The sequence below is a fragment of the Eulemur rufifrons genome, chromosome 15, assembly GCF_041146395.1.
Source record: "Eulemur rufifrons isolate Redbay chromosome 15, OSU_ERuf_1, whole genome shotgun sequence".
NCBI lineage: Eukaryota > Metazoa > Chordata > Mammalia > Primates > Lemuridae > Eulemur > Eulemur rufifrons.
The window spans coordinates 62,021,877-62,044,047 of NC_090997.1; the positions used below are offsets into that span (position 1 = coordinate 62,021,877).

Below are 22,171 nucleotides of genomic sequence, written 5' to 3' on the forward strand. Positions count from 1 at the left end.
ATTTAGAGGAGAAAGAAAGCCAAGAGGAATAGGAAAGCAAGGGAGGTTTCTGAAGCAGATTGGAATGAATCCATAGATTATAAAACAAAAACAAAAGCATTATGGACTAGTGCTGAAATCTAGCTTTTGAGAATGTTCTCTACCAAATATTTACTACTCTAATTGGTGCTAAGTGGCATGACCTTCCCATCATTGTTTTCTGCTTTTTACCCTCTTTGAATTCACCCCGCCCTGGCTTACTTTGGGGTTTTTTTTTTTTTTTTTTTTTTTTTTTTGTGCAGGGGCGTCATCATAGTTCACTGCAAGCTCAGACTCCTTGGTTTAAGCCATCCGCTGGCCATAGTTGGGATTACAGGCATGCACCACCACGCCTGGCTAATTTTTTCCATTTTTAGTAGAGACCGGGTCTCACTCTTGCTCAGCCTGGTCTTGAACTCCTGAGCTCAAGCGATCCTCCCACCTTGGCCTCCCAGAGTGCCAGGATTATAGGCATGAGCCACCATGCTTGGCCAAGACCCTGTATGTATGAAAAGTCAATTTTCCATTTTCACACTTGATGGATAGATTGGATAGGAAATCATTTTCCCTCAAATTTCATTTAAGTCTTCACCTGTTGTTTGTGACCTGGTCCCTACTTCCATTGCCACCTCAGAAGTTTGTAAGATCTTAATGTTCCCGGCGTTCTGAAATTTCATTATTGTGATTTGGTGTGGGTATTATCTCCTTCATTGGGAGGGCACTTGGCCCTCCCAATCTAGAAATCAGGTCCTTCTCTTCTGAGAAAAATCTTTGCATTATTTCTGAGGTAACTGCCTCCTCTCTTTTTTCTCTATTCTCTCTTTCTGGAGTTCCTTTTTGTCAGATATTGGACCTCCTAAATTAATCCTCTAATTTTCTTGTATTTTTCATCTTTGATTGTTATTTATTTGTTGTATTTTCTGTAATGTTTTCTCAAACTTATCCTCTAATCCTTTTTCTGGAATTTTATTTCTGCTATCATATTCTGAACTTCTAAGTGCTCTTTTTATTCTTAATGTTCCTTTTTTAAAAATTAGCATTTCATTTTTGCTTTATAGTTTTATTTGCACGACTACAATTTTTTACCCTTTTCTCCACCCCCAACCATTCTTTTACTCCGTTTCTATGTATTTGATTTAAATTTTTTTTAAGATTTTACATATAAGGGAGATCATGCAGTGTTTTTCTTTCTGTGTTGTTGAAAATGGCAGAATCTCATTTTTTTAGTAGGTTAAATAATATTCAATTGTATATATAGCATATACCACAGTTTCTTTAACCATTCATCCATCAATGGACATGTTGGTTGTTTCTTTACCTTGGCTGTCGTGAATAATGTTGCAATGAACATGAGAATGCAGATATCTTAACAAGGTGATGATTTCATTTCCTTTGAGTGTATTTCCAGAAGAAGGATTGCTGGGTCACATGGTAGTTCTAATTTCTTTAGGAATCTCCATACTGTTTTCCACAGCGGCTGCACTAACCTACGTTCCCACCAACGGCATGCAAGTGTTCCCTTTTCTCTACATCCTCACCAACACTTATCGCTTGTCTTTTTGACAAAAGCCTTCCTAACAGGTGTGAAGTGATATCCCATGGTTGTTTTGATCTGCATTTCCCTGATGATTAGTGATGTTGGGTACCTTTTCATATACCTGTTGGCCGTTCTTTTTCCTTTTTGATATTCTGTTACAGCACATTTCTATGAATGTCTTCTTTGGAGAAATGTCTGTTCAGGTCCTTTGCTCATTTTTAAATCAAAGTTACTCTTTTTTTGCCTTTGAGTTGTGTGAGTTTCTTATACATTTTTGGATATTAACCTCTTATCAGATACATAGTTCATAAATATTTTCTCCCAGCCTGTAAGCTGCCTTTTCATTTTGTTGATTATTTCCTTTGCCTTGTAGAAGCTTTTTAGTTTGAGGTAGTCCTAATTATTTACTTTTACTTTTTTAAAATTTCAAAATATTAAGGGAGTACAAATGTTTTTGTTTCGTGGATAGCTTTTATAATGCTTGGGTCAGGGCTGTTAGTGTGCCCATCACCAGAATAGTCTTCATTGTACCTGTTAGGTAGGTTTTTGCTCCTCTTCTCCTCCCCCCTTCCTAATTTTACTTTTTTTGCCTGTGCTTTTGGTGTCTTATCCAAAAAATCATTCTAAGACTAATGTCAGGGAGCTTTGCTTCTATGTTTTCTTAGGAGTTTTATAGTTTCAGGTTTTATATTCAGGTTTTTAATCCATTTTGAGTTGATTTGCTTTTGGTATATGGTATAAGATCAGGGTCCAATTTTATTCTTTTGCATGTAGATAATCCATTTTCCCAACACCATTTATTGAAGACACTGTTTCCCCACTGTGCTTATGTAGTTTTAATAGCTCCTCTTATTTTTCTCAGTATATTAATTATGTTGACTTTACTTTTACTTTTGAAGTTTCCTTTTGCTCTCTGCATAGTCCTCTGTTTCCTCTGATTTTTCCCCCTCTGTATGTTTGCTCTGGTCTCCAACTTTCACCTTAGAATTTTTTTTCAAATTTCTATTGATTCTTGACTGCCAACTCATTTTAGTTTTTTCAGGTACTAACAAGTTGATTGAAAGCTCCATCTTAAAAGGTTTGTTGACTGGTGTGCTTTACCAGAAGGCGATTTGGTCGGGATCCAGGTCTTTCCTTGGGAGAAGCCCAGACATAAGTGCCTTTTGAGTTTTTGTTCTAGAAATCATTCAGCTTCTCCAGAAAAATTCCTTTTTAAAAAAAATTTTTTTTTAAGTCAGGGTCTTGCTATGTTGCCCAGGCTGGCCTCAAACTGTTGGGCTCAAGCAATGCTCCTGTCTTAGCCTCCTGAGTAGCTGGTACCGTAGGCATATGCCACTGTGCCCAGCTATCCAGAAAAATTCTTCTATTCTCATACTTGCTGAGAATGAGTCTGGCTGTCATTGTTTGGGGAGCCCATCTGGGAACGAAGGGTAAGTTTACATGGTGGAGGGGATGTAAATTCAAGTTGTGTGACTTTGGAGCCCTTGCTCTGGGCTGCTACACTTATCACCTCCTGCATTAACCCTAAGTGGGGCTTCACAGCCTTTTATTTTCCCCCATTTTTTACAGCGGTAAAATATACATTAAGATTTACCACCTTAACTATTTTATTTTAAGTGTACAGTTCAGTGGTATTAAATACGTTCATAATGTGCAACCATCACCACTATTTATCTCCAGAACTCTTTTCATCTTGAAAAACTGAAACACTATACCCATTAAACAATAACTCTCCATTCCTCCCGCCCCCAGCCCCTGGCAACCAGTTTTTCTACATTCTGTCTCTATAATTTTTGACTACTCTAAGTACCTTATATAAGTGTAATCATACAGTATTTGTATTTTTGTGACCGGCTTATTTCACCTACCATAATGTCCTCAAGGTTCATTTATATTTAGCATATGTCAGACTTCCCTTTTTAGGGCTACATAATATTCTAGCTTTACAGTCTTTTACATCAAGTTTTTCCTTACTTTTTATGTATCATATGTATAATGTCCCCTTTTAGTCCTGTCTGCAGCACAGTTAGGAACACTCTGTATATGATTGTTTAAATTATTTGCATGGTAGAGATTTATAATTTGTTCTTAATTTTCAGCTTTTTTCAAGGAGCAAACCTCCAAGGGGCCTGTATGTTTATGGAGATGTTGGTAAGTGTGTTAAAATAAGTTTTGGGTGGGCCAAACATTAAGTTTCCCAGCTTTTGCTCAGGAATAACTTCCATTCCCATCCTCAGTCCACTGCCAGCCAGGGAATAGGACGAGGCTAGGTAAAGTATGGCAGAGGAAAGGAGGACAGAGGACAGTTGTCTCAGCTTTCACTTTTACTTCTCCTAGGGTGTGGCTGTAGTTCAAGGCACAATTAGTTACCATGTTAGGGTGCAAACATTATCCAATGTGTAAAGTGAGTTGATCTCAGGGAAGGACATAATCTATAGACAGGTTATTAGATAAATTAGGATCTCATTACTCAGTACTATTTGACTCAGCTTAATACTCTGAAAAATAAGCTGTTCTTTTAAATTTTTAATTTCCATTAATATTTCTACTCATAATTTAAGCCCTTAGGTTAATAACTTAGTTATTATTAGCTTTACTTTAGTTGATAGTAGATATTCTTAATGCATGAGTGGTAGCATTTCCTTGGTCTCCCAGTTCTATGCATTGAGCACAGAGACTCACATTTTGTTGGAAACCTTCTGAGCAGTCACTTACTTTCTAGATTTTCCTAATCATTTAATGTCTTGCTCATGAAGTCTTCCCTGACCTCATTCTTGCTGAAATCATCTGTTTTCTGATTTCTGTTTCCTTCCAACAAATCTTTTTCTCCTAGTCCTAAAACTCTCCCTGGTTACTCACATTCACTGGTGTCATGAAGGTGGCTTCCACTTCACTTGGCTTTATTGCCTTCTTGCTTGTCAATTATTTATTTTATTGGCACAGTCCAAGCTCACATTTGCACGTAATGAGATCAGTTTTGAACCTAGACTAATATACATACTTTAGGCTTCCCTACAGCCATAACACATTTTCGTTATGAGAGAGTGATAGCAGGGGATATTTTCTTAGTAAAATTCTTAGGACAAGAAAAAAGAAGAGGAGTTTTAAAGGTAACACTGTTCTTTTCTCTTTCTCCTTTTTCTGATTTGTTTACTAATGCCTTTAAACATCTGTTTTACATTTATAGATTTAAATAATCTAATAAAAAGTGAACAATAGAGATTGCCCCTTAAAATTCTTTAAGTTCTTGAAAATATGTTAAAGAAGCTCAAACTATTCTTTTTCTTAGTTCATTGACTGTTATTTTTCAGACCAATGTATACTTACTTTCTTCTTATTTAGAAAGTAATTTATACCAGATGCTTGTTCAATTTATTGTGCCTGCACCTTTGGACACCACTAGCGGATCTCATCCCGTTAGCTCTTATTCTGTGTCTCCTGAGAACACTTACTTGCAGTACCTTCACTTTTGTATTCAGTCATTGCTAAAATCAATGTCTTTGTTCCTCCTGTTATCTTAACCACTTAACTATAAATGGAGAAGGTTAATAAAGCATAACTGCTTCTACTTCTGCAAAAGGACTTAAAAAAACCCAAACCCATTAAAGTTGTTGGATTTTAGTTTGGAAAATACAGCTATATTCTAACTAATTAAAGGGAGGTACAATACAAGTTATTCATCTGAATGCTTGAAAGAATTAGAAAAGATGTGATAATATGGGATGTTCATAGAGGCCGGGTGTGTGGCAACCTTTGGTTGGAAAAATCTTTGTAATACAGAGAGAGGAAGAGAAAAGAATTCTGAAATGGGAAGTGACATGAACGTTTTGATGGCTGTAATCGGTTTAGAATACTTACAAAACAGGTAAGAAAGATCAAGTTCTCATTTTGGGGGGCTCTCTGGGAGAATAGCCTCAAAATGCCACCATAAGCTCCTATTCATTACCATTTTCCTTTTTTTTGGACTTAGAAAACAGGTATTAAATTTTAAGGAGACTTGATGGGAAAGAATATATAGTTTCATAGCACCCCCTTCCCACTCCTCATTCCTGCGCACTGTTTGGGCTCTGCCACACCCACTTCATCTCTTTCTTCATAGATGTGTTGAGATGATTGACTCGGACCCTAAATCCAGGGAACCCCAGCAGAGTTGATATGTAAATTGGAGGGATTATCATCATGGTTCAATCCTGAAGTGAAATATTTTCGTTAATAAAATGTTTAGCACATCCCATGCAGAAGCCAAAAGCTGTGGAAGTAGGATTTTGTGGCTTCATTCTTACCATATAGCCGACTTTTTTACAGCGTGGCTTCAGCTCTTTAGCAGCAGGTACAGCAGTAATTGCAGGGCTAATGATTTCTCTGATACATTAGAAGATAATAAAAGTACATTTTGTTTGTGTGTTTATACATTTTTCTGCTGCCTTCTGATTTAACCTCACCTGTTTCACATTGACACTGGGCTCTAATTTTACCAGTGGAAAGATAGGCTGGTTTTAAGGTTAGGAGTAGGGAAATATAGTTCTGCCGGCCTTGGATGCAGGGACAGAGGACACCACTTCCATCTTCTTCTACAGGAAGACGGCTGTGAAAAGGGACCGCTAGGGGGTTCTCTTGAGTAGTCATTTTTGGCTTCCTAATTATGGGCTTGAATGTCAGAACTTAAGGAGTTTTAGGTTTTACAAATTAATCCTCTGGTAAGAATCCTCTCTTGAGAAAAATAAAATGTTTTATTTATTATTCTGTAGAGACCAAAGCAAAATTGTGAAGTAGGTAAAATTTAGTATTGATTTCTTCCTCACTTTTTTTTCAACATCTCGTCTCCTGTTCTTCAATTCATTTGATAAGTTTATTGAGCATATGCCTGGTGCCAGGTAGTATGGTGTTTCTAGAGATGTAATGTTTTTTTTTTTTTTGAGACAGAGTCTCACTCTGTTGCCTGGGCTAGAGTGAGTGCCGTGGCGTCAGTCTAGCTCACAGCAACCTCAAACTCTTGGGCTTAAGCGATCCTACTGCCTCAGCCTCCCGAGTAGCTGGGACTACAGGCATGCGCCACCATGCCTGGCTAATTTTTTTTTGTATATATATATTTTAGTTGTCCATATAATTTCTTTCTATTTTTTAGTAGAGACGGGGTCTCACTCTTGCTCAGGCTGGTCTTGAACTCCTGACCTCGAGCGATCCACCCGCCTCGGCCTCCCAGAGTGCTAGGATTACAGGCGTGAGCCACCGCGCCCGGCCCAAGGAGATGTAATGTTGAATAAAAAAAAACAGACACAGCCCTTGCTCACCCGAAGCTTACAAACTGGTTCAATGGCTTTGAAACATTTTTGAACATGTCCCACGGTACAAAACTCACACCTGTACTCCTAGCACTCTGGGAGGCTGAGGCAGAAGGGTTGTTTGAGGTCAAGAGTTCGAGACCAGCCTGAGCAAGAGCGAGACCCCGTCTCTACTAAAAATAGAAAAATTAGCTGGGTTCCATGGTGTACACCTGTAGTTCCAGCTACTCAGGAGGCAGAGGCAGGAGGATCGCTTGAGCCCAGGAGTTTGAGGTTGCAGTGAGCTGTGATGATGCCACTGCACTCTAGCTGGGGCATCAGAGTGAGACTTTGCCTCAAAAAAAAAAAAAAAAAAAATTTGGATTTTAGAATTCCTGAATTTCCTGCTTTTTCTTATTTTTGGTTGTCTACTGGTTATTGTGAATATTAACTTGTTGAGGGTCTATATTCAGTTGTCTTCTTTAAACTATGTTGAATTGTATTTTGCCAAGGGTTACTTGCATGCCAGCTTGTTTCATTCCAATCCCTTCCCCTGCTCCATCATCTTTTAGTTCTGTTTTCTTTATGGTTGGCTTCATTCTTGGTCAGAATCTTAATGTTATAGGAAAGATGGCTCCTGGTGTCTTCTAGGTTGCTCTCTTAAAAGGAAAAGGAACTATTTTTATTCTCAGAATCCATATTAATCCCCCGTAGAGAATGCTGACCTAATGGGGTCACATGCTAACAACTGCTCCAACCATGGTGTCTAGGTTGATGGGGTATTTTGATGGACCCACTCTGTGATTGATACCCTCATAGAATCACACTACCTAGAGAAGGGGCAGTTTTCAGAAGGAAGAGATTTAGGACAGGCAAAAAGAAAAAAGAAAAAGGAAATACAAAGATATCCATTGTAGTTCCTAAGAGCTCTTTATATCTTAAAGATATGCAAGGTTAAACTCTCAAGTTCCATGAGAGCAGGGATTTTTTTGTTCACAAGCCCACAGCTAACATCATAAAGACAGGGATTTTTGTCAGTTTTGTTTACCACCATATTCTAAGCACCTAGAATAGTGCTTCATATGTTGTAGGCATTTGGTAAAAATATATTGATTAAATGAATAAGGATATTAATTTTATTTATGATGATTTTGATATTCAGAAGGTTAAATTTCTTGTAGCCTAATCTATCAATCTGTTCCTTTATGAATTTTTTCCTTTTGCTTTTATCTCCAGAAACTTTTTTTTTTCCTAACTGCTAAACTTTGAGGGACAGAAACTTTTTACATTATGGTCTTGTTATATTTTAAGCACTTAAGGGAGTTAGCACAAAGATTAAATTCAAATATATATTATAACATATTATTCACATTTTTGGTAGGATAGTTCATGACGTTTTCCTGGGTCTGTAAGTATACTATGCTGCATGCAACAGAATTTTAAATTTATTAATTTACTTTTCTGGGTAAATGTAATGATTTAAAATCTGCTGCTACTCCATCAAGAGATACCATACTGAATATTTTTGCAGTGAATTATTTTTCATTCTAAATGGCCTCTTCTTTTTTTTTTTTTTTTTTGAGACAGAGGCTCGCTCTGTTGCCTGGGCTAGAGTGCTATGGCGTCAGCCTAGCTCACAGTAACCTCAAACTCCTGGGTTCAAGTGATCCTTCTGCCTTAGACTCCTGAATAGCTGGGACTACAGACGCACACCACCATGCCTGGCTAATTTTTTCTATTTTTAGTAGAGATAGGGTCTCACTCTTGCTTAGGCTGGTCTCGAACTCCTGAGCTCAAGTGATCCTCCGCCTTGGCTTCCCAGAGTGCTAGGTTTACAGGCATGAGCCACCGTGCCTGGCCCATTTAATATTTTTGGACTGTGGTTGACCATGAACCTCAGGTAACTGAAACCATGGCTACCAAGCGGGGGTGGAAACTACTATACTAACGCAATTATAGTGATGAAAAGTTTCAGTGTTGAAATTTAGATAATTTAATTATAGGGATTGGCTGTATCAGAATTTCATCAAGTAGGCCTCATTTTGAAAGACTTGCATTCTCAGCTTTTAAAAAAATGGAAGTGTTATAATTGGCAATTCTCCAGCTCTAATGTGTATATATGATTCATTTTCAGTATTTATGTTAGATACTAATCCTTATTTTTCACCGTTCTTCTCCTAATTTTCTTATTTATTATTTTTGAATTTTCCCATAGTGCCTAAGACAGTTCCTCATGCATAGTAATGACCCAGTACATATTTATTAATTAATTAAGTTATTTTATTTATGCTAGAGCCTTTTGGAAGACTAAAGAATAAATAATCTTGTAAATCTTACCAGTGTATGAACATAGTTCTCTGGGGGAAAATAGCCTCCGTAATGTTAACTAAATGTTGTATTTCCTTAAAAAATGAGATTTTTAACAGAAAAGAGTACTATCAACATTTTATTTTTAGCTAGTTTAACATATAAACACCCCTTTCTAAAAAAGTAACATAGTCTTCAGCTTTCCAGTGGGAGAGTGTGGTTTCATTATCTCAAAACTAATGAACAATCATTACAGCAATCAGTACATACTATTTAATAGTATTTTTTTATTTTTAAGGTACAGGAAAAACAATGGTGATGGACATGTTTTATGCTTATGTGGAAGTGAAGAGGAAAAAACGGGTTCATTTTCATGGTTTCATGCTAGATGTGCACAAAAGTAAGTGAATGATGTGAAAGAAGTGATTTTTCGGTGAGCAAACACTATAAAATAGTTTTCTTCATTGAATGAACATATAATCTTTTTTATTCTTTTTCTTCAGTCGAGTTTAGGAGCAATATAATCTTTTTTAAAAATTAGATTTTTGCTTGATGTAAAATTTTATTTGGTTTCATTTGTTTTGTGCTGTAATGAAACAGTTAATAATGTGTCCAGAGTTGGTCCTTAACAATTCAGTACTTCCAAATCTGAGAACAAAGGTTACTATATGAAGGTCAGATATTTTCTGTTTCTACTAAGGGTTGATAAAAAATGTTAAAAATGTATCTGTTTCGAGCAGTTATTCTTGATTAGGTCCTTTACTCTGTGTTATCTTAGCATGTAGGCATTCCGTTTGTATTTGTATGTAAGCTTTATTGCTTTGCTAGTGTTCTGTTATGTTACTTTTGCATGATTTGTCTACCAGCTATACTGAAACCTCCCTAGGGCAGGAACCTTGTGTTTTTCCTCTAATACTTGGAGCATTTAGTACACACGTAATGAATGAAGTGGACTGACTTTAGTGTATTAGGCTAGAGACAAGGGAACATTGTGATTGGATATGCTAGATATAACATGCACTACTTGGCCAGGATCATATCTAGTTACTGTCTAGTAGCTTTTGTCTCTGAAGTGATTAAAGAGTGGAGATGGAATAACCTTGAAGGTTCCTTACAACTATAAGAATATAGTAATATTTGAACAACTTATTTTAAGGTAGAAAAAATACAACCAATTTCAATAATCAAATTTCATTATACATGGAATTTAAACTTAGTTTTTATAGCCACACTGAAGTTTTATTTAGAGATTTAAAAATATATTATAGTTGTGTAAAATATATAATATAATATTTGGTCTGTGTTCAATTTCATTCATTTAAGGAATACATCGCCTTAAACAGAGTTTACCAAAAAGGAAACCAGGATTAATGGCTAAATCATATGACCCAATAGCTCCCATAGCTGAAGAAATCAGCGAAGAAGCATATCTCTTGTGTTTCGATGAATTTCAGGTAAAGTACAGATTTTTCGTAAATGTAGAATGATATATTGAATGAAGTGTGAAGATTTAAGTTTTGCTGATGGTTTTATCATTGTTTTATGAATTCATTTGACACATTATCTCTTACTACTTTAATTTTACTATCTAGTTCAGGAGTTGGCAAACCATGACCTGCACAGGGCAAACCTGATTCATCTGCTTTTGTATGATTAATAAGAAAAGAAGAGTTTTTATATTTTTAAAGGCAGCTGAAAGGAGAAGAAGAAAAAAGTACAACAGAGACCCAATGTGGCTTACAAAGCCTAATATATTTACTATTCAGTCCTTTACAAGAAAAATTTGTCCACCTCTAAATTCTGGTGATGACTCTACATTTCCCCTATACTGCAGAGATAATGTAATAATTATAAAATAATGTCTTTAGAGATGTTTGAGTATTTTTAAAAGTGTATATAAAGAGCAAGTGAGTCATACATCTCATTTAAACCTCACAACATACATATCTGTGATAAAGGGAGGGAATTGCCTTAGTTGAAGTTTTTTTTTTGTGTTTTGTTTTTGTTTTTTGTTTTTTGGTTTTTTTTTTTTTTTTGAGACGGAGTCTTGCTTTGTTGCCCGGGCTAGAGTGAGTGCCGTGGAGTCAGCCTAGCTCACAGCAACCTCAAACTCCTGGGCTTAAGCGATCCTACTGCCTCAGCCTCCCGAGTAGCTGGGACTCCAGGCATGTGCCACCATGCCCAGCTAATAAATTTTCTGTATATATTTTAGTTGGCCAGATAATTTCTTTCTATTTTTAGTAGAGACGGGGTCTCGCGCTTGCTCAAGCTGGTCTCGAACTCCTGACCTTGAGCGATCCACCCATCTCGGCCTCCCAGAGTGCTAGGGGGCGTGAACCACCGCGCCCGGCCTAGTTGAACTTTTAAAGTTTCTTCTAGTTTTAGGATTCTCTGAAATTAAGTATTTAAGTTGGTAGTGAGTTATTTCTCACTCTTCTATGTTTTAAAACCTGTATTAGTGGGAAGATGATGTGGTCAGGATGCCTTTATCCCAAAACATGCATAATGAGTCTTCTTTAGCAACTGATACATAGAGCTAACGACAGTCTCGACTTATGATAGAGGGGAAAGAAGAATTTTCACCAAGAATGCTGTTGTGTTAAACCATGTGGGGAGGAGGGATCTTTGCTTCTTTCTCTTTTCAGTTGTATTAAGACAGCCTGACGTTCACCCTTTGTATTGTAGAGCTACAAAGGTCTTCCAAAGAAAGGGTTATGGAAAAGAACAGATGCTCTCCTGCCTCTGAAGGGGCATACTGAGTACACCAATGTATTGCCAAACGAGAAGGGCTTCATTTAGTTGTTCTGAAAATAGCACCAAGTTAACAGTTATGCTGCTGTCAAGAACAAAAGTCAGCAATGAATCAATAAGGGCCATTTCTCTTGATTTTTCCATTGCTAGCCTTTTAACCAAAATATCTCTAAATAAAATTGAATTGGCATAGTTAAGTTTTTGATTAAGGAACTAAAATTACATTTTTAAAAAGGAATATTAATACCCAGGCTTTGTAAAATGATCCATGCTTTACAACATGTTTTTACATCCTTGCTTCATTTAATTCTGTGAAACAGTTATTATTATCACCATATAGAGATGAGAAATCTAAAGGCAATAGAATTTCCTAGGTATTGTGTAAAAATCATTACCCTTAACTTTAAACATGTAAATTTCAAGATATTCAGAGAAATGATTGGCATGTTTTTATGGCATGAAGGCCATTGAAAGGGCAGCCTAGGAAGGTTATGAAGCTCTGAAAATCTGGCTGTGTAAAGCATGGGATCCTGAAGAAGATATCGAGCAAGCAGGGCCAGCTTACCCATTAGGCACAGCAGGCACAGTGCCTAGGACTCGTGACACTTTTAGGGGCTCACAAAAATATTAAAAAAATTAAATGAATATATCAATAATGAATCCAGCCTATATCTGTCTATTCTGCATTATACTTATCTTTGTACCAACATAGTCATAATTTTTTTTTTTAAATTTAGGAAGAGGCTCATCAAAATAAAAATGCCTAGGGCTCCCCAGAGTCATAATGCCATCTTGATAATGAGGTCCTAACAAAAACCTGTCTGGTTGTATTGGGCATACTCTACTGGGTTCAGATTTCAAAAGTTTGATATATGAATGGGAAGGAGGAAATGAAAACAAATATCAGGATACTGATAGTCCAAATGGGCTTAGTCTCACAAAAGAAACATAGGCTACCAAAAAGGACTTTTCAAATTACATGTTGAGGACGGGCGCAGTGGCTCACGCCTGTAATCCTAGCACTTTGGGAAGCTGAGGTAAGAGGATCACTTGAGGCCAGGAGTTCAAGACTAGCCTGTGCAACATACCGAGACCCTGTTTTGACAAAAAATTATATTGATCATAAGAGAGATGAAGTGTTTCTAGCTTGTAGCTACAAGGAAAAAGAAAAAAAAAAGGAGAGAGATCAAGGGGAGATAGGCCCTTATAAAACGTCTCTTGCAAACAGAGAGAAAGCAGATGTGGTGGAGATATCTGTTATCACCTGCTCCATCCAGACTTGGTTTGATGTTTATTCATATATTTGCTCATTCATCCCTCTTGCCTTTAAGAGCTTTATTCCATATCATAGGACCCTGTCTGTCCCACAACTAAATAGCCCATGCCTGGACATCTGATCTCTGAGTAACTAGTCCATGAGCTTGTCAGCAACCTTGGATTTGTGTGGTGTGGCCTGGCGAATGGGCCAATCACATCCTCTCTCTCATGAATTTGAACTAAATGGCACAGAGGGAAGTTCCTGCTTAATAGTGAGACAGGAACAAAGAGACATAGAAAGTAACTGAATCCCTTTAAGGGGAGAAGTACTAGGGTGCTTCCTAGACAGCTGCTGAGTTCTCCAGAGCTACCTCCAATCCCTGGCTCCAGCTCCCATGAGGTGCCATCTTCCTGACCTCATGCTGGAGTCTCAAGTAAATCTCTTTTTTGTAGCTGGATCTCCTGTGCTTTTTCTTGCCAACAGTCTTGATGAGAATGAAACCATTCAGCTTGTGTTTTGCTCCTATCTTCTTCATCAAGAGAGATTTCCCCATGACCTGTAAAAGATAGCATAAACATTGGTAAGAAGTACTGTGAGGCAATGACACCTTCCTTCATATAAAATCTGTTACCCCCAATGGAAGAAGAATTGATGAACTTAAGCCAAGAAGAGCAAAGATGAGGTATCTACTAGGAATGCTTTTGGCTTCAGGTAACAGGAAACCCAACTTTTAAAAGGGCTTGTACTCTAAGGGGGAAATATAACAGTATGTAAAATAGTGTCATTTCCCTTGCTCAAACCCTTCTGCTTCCTCTCTGACCTTATCTTCTACACATTAAGCCTTGCTCTTTGTCCCCTACCATTCCTAATCCCATTTTCTTCATAGATTAGGGAACCACAGTTGCATGTTATACCAAATAATTGTTTCCCAGCAGGTCTCTGAAGAAAATATGTGCAGAGGTGACAAAACAAGGACTGAATACCAAATTGATTGTTTTTGTTTGATCCCAAATTTTAGCGTAGCATTCTAGTATGTTAACGTTGACAACATGGGCCGGGCACAGCAGCTCACACCTGTAATCCCAGCACTTTGGGAGGCTCAGGTGGGAGGATTGCTTGAGGCCAGAAGTTCGAGACCAGCCTAGGCCACATGATGAGACCCCATCTCTACAAAAAACAAAAAGAAATACTAGCCAGGTATGGTGGCGTATACTTGTAGTTCAAGCTACTTGGGAGGCTGAGGTGGGAGGATCAATTGAGCCCAGGAGTTCGAGGTTACAGTGAGCTGTGATCATGCCACTGCACTCCAGCCTCTTAAAAAACAAACAAACAAACAAACAAAGAATTGACAACATGGGAGGCCTTATTCCTTTGAGCAGGGTTGGCCTGAATGTCCTAGAATGAAAAATGTTAATAATCTTTTTAGTTTCTTTACAAATTCCAAACTTGAATCTTGGAGCTTACCACTGTGTGCAAGAAAAGGCCAATATCTGCATATATCCAGTACTGAGAAGAGCCAGGAAAGTGAGAATTTATATTCACAAGAGTGTGTTCCCTAGGAAGAGGTGATCTTTGAGCAGAGCCTGGATTTCCTTGTTTCAGTGTCCTAACTGTCTCCTACTGGTCTTAGAGAAGTTCCTCCAGTATCCCAAAACTGGATTATCATTAGTCCAAATCTCTATTTATCCCCCTTCTCTAAAATTCAGTGGTATAAAAGGGTACACTAAAATGTTACCGTACCAGAACTCTGATCCCTAATATCCACACAATTTGGAACAAACAGGCAAAGCCTTTGCACTGGGCGTACCTGCTGCACAGATCAGTCTCCTCGTGTTCTGAGAGCCCCCAGCTAAATTAGGATTTCATTATCACAGCAGCTACGACCCTGCCCTAACAGGAAATGAAAGGGAGCTGGACATGGGTGTTTACAGTGTGCTTTTCACGGGATACTTCTTTTACCTGGCTGATGACCTATTGCCTAGTTGTTTGCCCCATGACCAGGGGGTCCCTTGCAGGGAACTTACTTATACCGGCAGATGCCCTTGTGGCTCTTGTCTGACCCATGTCCAGTTTATGCCTGCCGGAACATCACTCTGGCACTGGGAACCCAGCCTAGGGCAGCCCCTGGTTCTTCAGATGGAAGGCGCAAATATACCAACACAATAGAAAATAAGTTCAGGCCCCCCGTGGTGGCTCTCGCCTGTAATCCTAGCACTCTGAGAAGCTGAGGCAGGATGATTGCTTGAGCTCAGGAGTTCCAGACCAGCCAGAGCAAGAGCAAGACCCCATCTCTAGTAGAAATAGAAAAATTAGCCAGGCGTGGTGGTGCACACCTGCAGTTCCAGCTACTTGGAAGGCTGAGGTAGGAGAATCACTTGAGTCCTGGAGTTTGAGGTTGCAGTGAGCTAACGACGCCACTGCACTCTACCTGAGGAGACAGAGTGAGACTCTGTCTCAAAAAAAAAGAAAAGAAAAGAATTTCAAAGATTTATTATTTACAGATGCTGGGCAAGCGAGGAGCAATGAATCATGAGGGCAGTCTTCCATCTCTGAGTCATGTGAGGCCAGAATGAAGAGTCAGGCAGAGAGAGGGAGAGAGCCTGGCAACTAGCAGTGTATATATATCTTAATAAGGGTGTGGGTCACTTTAAGATGGTGGGCAAAATGCCTGAATGTTCCCTTTCAGTGAAAGTGGGGAACCCAGTGTCGTAGGAGAGAGGCCTTTAAGTTCTTATCTCTGGCCACAGGCTTGAGCCATTTGGGTGTGGTGTTCTGTTAATACTTCCGATACATAGGTAGCAACCTTTGCTGTGTCATTCCCACTGCGCCCCCATATGTCCATAAGAGTAACTTCCTCACGTCTTCAGATCTTTGCTCAATTATCTCCTTAACAAGGGCTATCCTAACACCCTATTTAAAATTGTAGTTTGCCATGGACCCCCCAACACTTACGATGCCCACACCCTCCTTTTTTCCATAACATATATCACCTTCTAACACATTACATAATTTACTTATTTGTTATGTTTACTGTTTATTTATGTTCCTCCACAGAATGTAGAATTGAAGGCATGAATCTTTGTTAATTGATATATCTCAAGTCTCCTAAACAGTGCCTGAGAATGAATGAGTGAACAAATGAATGAATCCTAGTACCAAATGATAATTACTGAAGTAATTCCACTCTTAAGTCCCACTCCCTTTACATATAAAAGCATTTCTCAAGCAAAATCAGCATTTACAGAACCCAAGGTATATTTTACCCACATCTTTTCCTGTTAGCATTCTGAATTATCTAAATTTTTTGGTCTAATTTAATAGATGAAAAATGATATTTTGTTTTAATTTGTTTTCCTTTAGGAAATAACATAGTTGATTTTTTCCTGTGTTTGTTTACTTACTAGTTAAATCCATCTTTTATGAACGGTCTGAGGTGCCCATTTATCGGAATGTTTACATTCCATCTCTTATGCATATTCTGTAATATTAGCTACTGTTTATTGAGTACTCTTTTATGTACCTATGTTCTTAATTACTGTACAATATTATATATCACTCCAGCTACAGCTTATATTCTATACACCTATACATTAATAATATGGAATTTTACTAGCATACATACCATATGTAGGGAATAGTCATAGTTAACATTTCTTGTGAGTTTACTACATGTCTCATAACAATTCTTCAAGGTAGGTATTATTACTGCTTTCATTATTCTGATGAAGAAATTGATAGTCAGTGAGCTTAAGTAACTTGATCAAGGTCACACAGCTGGTAACTTAACAGTTTCAATCTAGAATCAATTCTCTTATTTACTAGTAACAGCTATGTTATACTTTTTCCTTGGTAGACAAAGTCTTGTATTATGTGTTTAAATTTACAGCTCTAGAGCTGGATGGGGTTTTGGTAGATGTTTAAATGATAGAACCTAAAAACTGTCCTTAGCCTATTAATTAATCCTAGTACAATACTTGCTGATTTATTATAAAAGAATCTTTTAGGCACTTTATTCTTAACAACAGTATGTCTACAATCACCAGTTCACTTTTAAAATTGAATTGTGTTAGTAGCCTTGATTTTTAGCTAGTTATTATTGGCCTTTAAGTGGTGTTAATTAATATAATATTTATTTTACTAGGGAGATAAATGGGAATTATTGCTGCTTAAAAACAAGGATATGCTCTTTCTTTTTTGTGCTCTTGAATTTAAGGAATTTTTAAGATTATGTCTTGGTAATGTTCAGATTACACTTGCAGAATGTATTCTTCGTTAGCTTGGTCATCTTTACTCAGTGTGGCATTTCAGCTTTACCTGAGGTATTAGGTACATTAGTCTTATTTTGGGTTGAGGAATTGGGTCTAGATAGGTTGCTTTTATGTGTTATAGTTGGTGAAATAAGAGAATAGCTTATCTTCAAAGTTTTCTTTAGGGCCTTCATTATGTCCTCTTTGAATATTTATGTTACTTGTTAAGCTGTTTATGATTCTGAAGACATCAGAATACTGAGGAAAATGGATTTTTTTAAAATAGTAAATAGTATTTCTTCATGTCTCTTTTTAGGGACACTGAATAGATGTTTTACTAATATGATCCAAAAAAAGAGAATTCTGACGAGCAGAATATCATGTGAAATTCTCCTCTATAAGCTATCAATATCATTTAAAAAATAGTTTTAACCATTTTTATAAAGCAAGAAGGCTATTAAAAACTGCTAATAAAAAATAGATGCTTATTTTTGTGCTAATACTAATTACTGATAATGCATGCTTATGTTTGTCACTCATTATATGGCACTGTACCAATCAGTGGATGACTGAGACTCAAGCACTTACACATGTAAATTAACCATTAGATTTTTTTTTCTTTTTTACTTAAGTGAGTCATAATGGAAAGCAACTCTAGGTTATAAAAAAATCTTTTCTCTTTAATGCTAATGAAATGTCTCCACTCTCTGTATTAGCAGACTACCCTTATTGGTAATCTGTACCCTTCTCTTTTGTTCCTGGTGGTAATGAAATGCTGGGTGCTGAAAAAGCCGCTCTCCAAGAATGTGTGGCCAATTGTCTTCTGTTCACTTATACTGTAAAATTACTATTCCCCGGCAAAGCCGGACAAGTACGGGGACAAGATCAAAAGAGTATACGTTGGCACCCGGCTACACCAAGTGACTCCTGCTTTATTAATTAGTCATAGCTTCTCCAAGTTAATTTACTCTGATAGGGCAAAAACATTCTGCAATATAAAAACAACAAACTATAACTCAACCACAAGCCTTTACTGTTTGCTTTCTTCAACTTTCAGTTTCAACCTTTGCACTGTGTTGTAAGCTAAAGGTCCCCTCATTTTTCTAAACCTTAGGGCACAAAGCTGTTTTGAATTTTTTAAAAACCTTGGTGATATAGTCAAATGGCCATTTTTATTCTCTAAAATTGGGCAACTATTAATTGATATCCTTCTTTTAAAAAGTCAGTGTATTGGGAATCCAATTTAAAAGTGTAGTTGCTATTAAAATTTGCAAGCTTGTTCTGTCCTCTCATCAGAAATGCCACTGGTGTCTAAGCCTTTGAAAAGGACCTTCTCTGTGAGCGTTTTTGTGGAAGCAAAATGTGACAGTGATCCTAAGCTCCAAATTAAATATCAGCCTACTTTCCTTTTCATTTTAATCTCCATTTTTAATTTCCTGAGTCTTTTTAATTTAAGGAATCTTTAGTTGTTTTTTTAGTTAATATATTTTCAAGTTATAGCCTGAGATAACAACCAAAATCTGTACATCGCCATTTTGTGGTTGTGTTTTGCTTTGTTCAGGTGGGAAAGAAGAATTAAACTTTTGAGTGAGATAATCAGCTATAAAGAGAAAAGTAATTTAGACCTGTACAACCCAGGTGGTGGTTGTGCTATAACCATTTAGTTGGTAACTTTTAGTATTTTGATCTAATTGAAAGAATTCCACTAGTTTCTGTGTCCTCTAGCATGGTTTAAAAATAACAATATGATGTATTTTGTGAATGTATATAAAGCAAAATTTATTGAGATTTGAAATGTGCTGTTAAGAAAGATCAAAACATTTTTACATTGTATCTAAAACCCTGTTATATACTTGGGGAAGTTACAATGATTAATATCAATCTTCACTATATATTTGTTTTTGAAGTCAAATTTCTTCCCTCCTTAATTGCTGTATTTCTTTGTGAATTGTAAAAGCTTTTTGAAAAAAGGTATCATTAAGCTTATTTTTAAATTGTTAATTTATAAAATAATTTTAGAAAAGATCAGTAGTTATATTTCTCTGTAACCTAACTTAGATGGAATAGTTTTATGTGCATTATGCATTTCTAGTATTGTGAGAAGTTATTTTTTAAAGCATTGTATTAACCATGCTTGAAAGTTTTTTTTTTTTGTTTTTTTTTGTGGAAGGAATATTTGTGTTTGCGAAGGTTAGCAGAGGCTGGCTGTGCTGGAAGTGACTGCAGTGCCTTTTGATTATTCATGGACAGTAATAGAAGGCACTTAAAAAGAACAATGAAATTGCTTATTTTTGTGATGGGCCATCTGTTGAATTGTTTTGTGCAACAATTGCACAATAGTATCTATGTCATATCGTTCTATTTTCAACAGCAGCTGATTATGTCTCACTGGCTACTTGTCCTTATTTCTAAAGGCCCATGACCATTTAAAGTCACCTTTCCAGGAACCTTTGCCAGAAAGGTATTAGAAATCTCGAACAGCCTGTGTATTTTATCATTATTTCTTTTTTTTTCTCTTTCTTTTTTTTGGGGTGGGAGGAGTGGGTAGGAATAGGAGGAGGGAGTTGGTCATGTTAGTTCTAATTAATTAGACTTCCTAAATGTTTGGGACAATTATCTATGCTTTCCACCTGTAGTTCTATAAAAGACGTTAACATAGAATTATTTGATAATTTGTGTAGAAATGATAGGCTTGCAAAAAAAAAAAAGTCAAGTTTAAAAGACTGCTATACAGTGTTTCATGCTTTTAATTATCTTCTCTTTTCTTCATGATGATAATTAGAATTTTTCTCTTCGAATTTACTTCCATCTTAAAAAAAGATGATTCATTAGCAAATTTGTTAGAGCAGAAGTGAAATTAAAATAAAACAAATGTGCTGTTGTCAATAGGTCACTGACATTGCTGATGCCATGATTCTGAAACAGCTTTTTGAAAATCTGTTCAAAAACGGGGTCGTCGTTGTGGCAACATCCAACAGGCCACCAGAAGGTAAAAACAAACATTGTGCTAGTCTCACCCAATTAGGTGGAAACTGACAGGCTTTTAAAAATCCATCATTTTGTACTAATTTTATTGTGTTAATAAATCTGATGACTTTGCTTATCATTAAGTTTGTAACTGACTTAGTCTGAAAAATCAGTTGGTATTTGTATTTGAAAAGTGTTTATGTTCTTAGCATGCTAAATCCAGTTGATTCTCACATTTGGTGCACTTGCTGTTTTTTCTTTTCTCCTGAATATTACATATGTCATAGGTGCATATAAAAAAATGGAGGTCTTTCTAACTTCTTTTTATGGGCCATAAAAGAAATTTCAGGCTGGGCACAGTGGCTCACACCTGTAATCCTAGCACTCTGGGAGGCCGAGGTGGGAGGATCACTTGTACTCAGGAGTTCAAGACCAGCCTGAGCAAGAGAGAGATCCTGTCTCTACAAAAAATAGAAAAAAAATATTAGCTGGGTGTGGTGGTGCACACTGTAGTCCCAGCTACTCTGGAGGCTGAGACAGGAGGATCACTTGAGCCCAGGAGTTTGATGTTGCAGTGAGCTATCATGATGCCGCTGCACTCTAGCCTGGGCAACAGAGCGAGACTCTATTTCAAAAAAAAAAAAAAAAAACAAACAAAATAAATAAATTAATTAATTAATTCAATGAAGTTAAAGATGAAACTCCTAATTAAATTTTAGGAAAAGATTTAAAGCTCACTTGTATGAGTAGTTTCTAATACTTCACTTAAATTACCGTTTCTGAAAAAGCACTTGTGGTTTATTAGGAAAGTATTTAAAAATTAAAATACGAGTAATATTTAGATGAAAATAAGTGTAAAAGCTTGTATCTTTCAGCCCACCATGTGGTCAGTTAAAGGTTTAAGGAACCAAAAATAATATTTTATGAGAGATTTGATGTTAATATCTTTCGGCCTCGAATACTCTTCCGTTCTGCATGCCTATGTGCTTACCTTCTTTAAGTCTGCCCAAAAGTTACTTTGCCAGTGAAGCCTAGACTTGTCTCCCTATTTGAATCTACAACACATTCCTTTTTGCCTGATACTAGTAGCTTCTCCTTACGCTGCTGTATATTTTTCCTGTAGCACTTATGGACCCACTTTATAATTTACTTATTTATGGTACTTATGGTTTGTTGTCTGTCCCCTTTGAGGATTCAAAAGCTTCCTGAAGGCAATCATTTTTATTTCTTCTGATCTGAGATATATCCCAAGCACCTCTAACGGTGCTTTGTACATAGATGGATCTCAGTAAATAGTCTTAGAATGAATGTTGAGCAAATGCATGTTTTAAAAAGATCTCTCTGGCCACAGTATTGAGAATAGACTGTGGGGATGCAGTTTCAAGGTTGGAAGTAAGGAAACCCTTTAGGAGAGTACTGCAACAATCCTGAGAGGTGATGATACAGCAGTGAAGTGGCGAGAAGTGGGCAGATTCTGTATATATTTTGTAGGCAAAGTCAATAGGATTTACTGATGGAATGGATATAGGATATGAAAAAATAAATAAAAGAGAGGTATCAAGAATGACTCAAAGGTTTTGGCCTGAGCAGTTGGAAAGATGAAGTTGCTGTTTACTGAGAGGGGGAAGACTACAGGAAAAGCAGGTTTGGGTAGGGAGATGGAAGTACAGGTTACTGTGATGACAAGAGAGATGCATATGAATTTAGACTTCACTGGAAATATAAATTTGGAAGTTGTCAGTCTTAAAGGAGGCTGGAAAGAGCGGCCAATAAGGTAGGAGGAGAACCAAGAGAGTGTCCAATGAGGAAAAGAAAAATGGAATAG

At 37.0% G+C, this 22,171-nt stretch overlaps 1 protein-coding gene across 2 annotated transcripts in view; it reads left to right on the top strand.

Annotated features, from left to right (window-relative positions):
- Nucleotides 1–22,171, top strand: part of AFG1L (AFG1 like ATPase) — a 166,922-nt gene that overhangs the window by 39,850 nt on the left and 104,901 nt on the right. For both annotated transcript variants that reach the window (XM_069488366.1, XM_069488367.1), the window contains exons 3-6: nt 3,655–3,706; nt 9,422–9,523; nt 10,447–10,577; nt 20,269–20,368. In XM_069488366.1, coding sequence (XP_069344467.1) covers nt 3,655–3,706; nt 9,422–9,523; nt 10,447–10,577; nt 20,269–20,368 — 385 coding nt within the window. The remainder of the gene's footprint in view (nt 1–3,654; nt 3,707–9,421; nt 9,524–10,446; nt 10,578–20,268; nt 20,369–22,171) is intronic.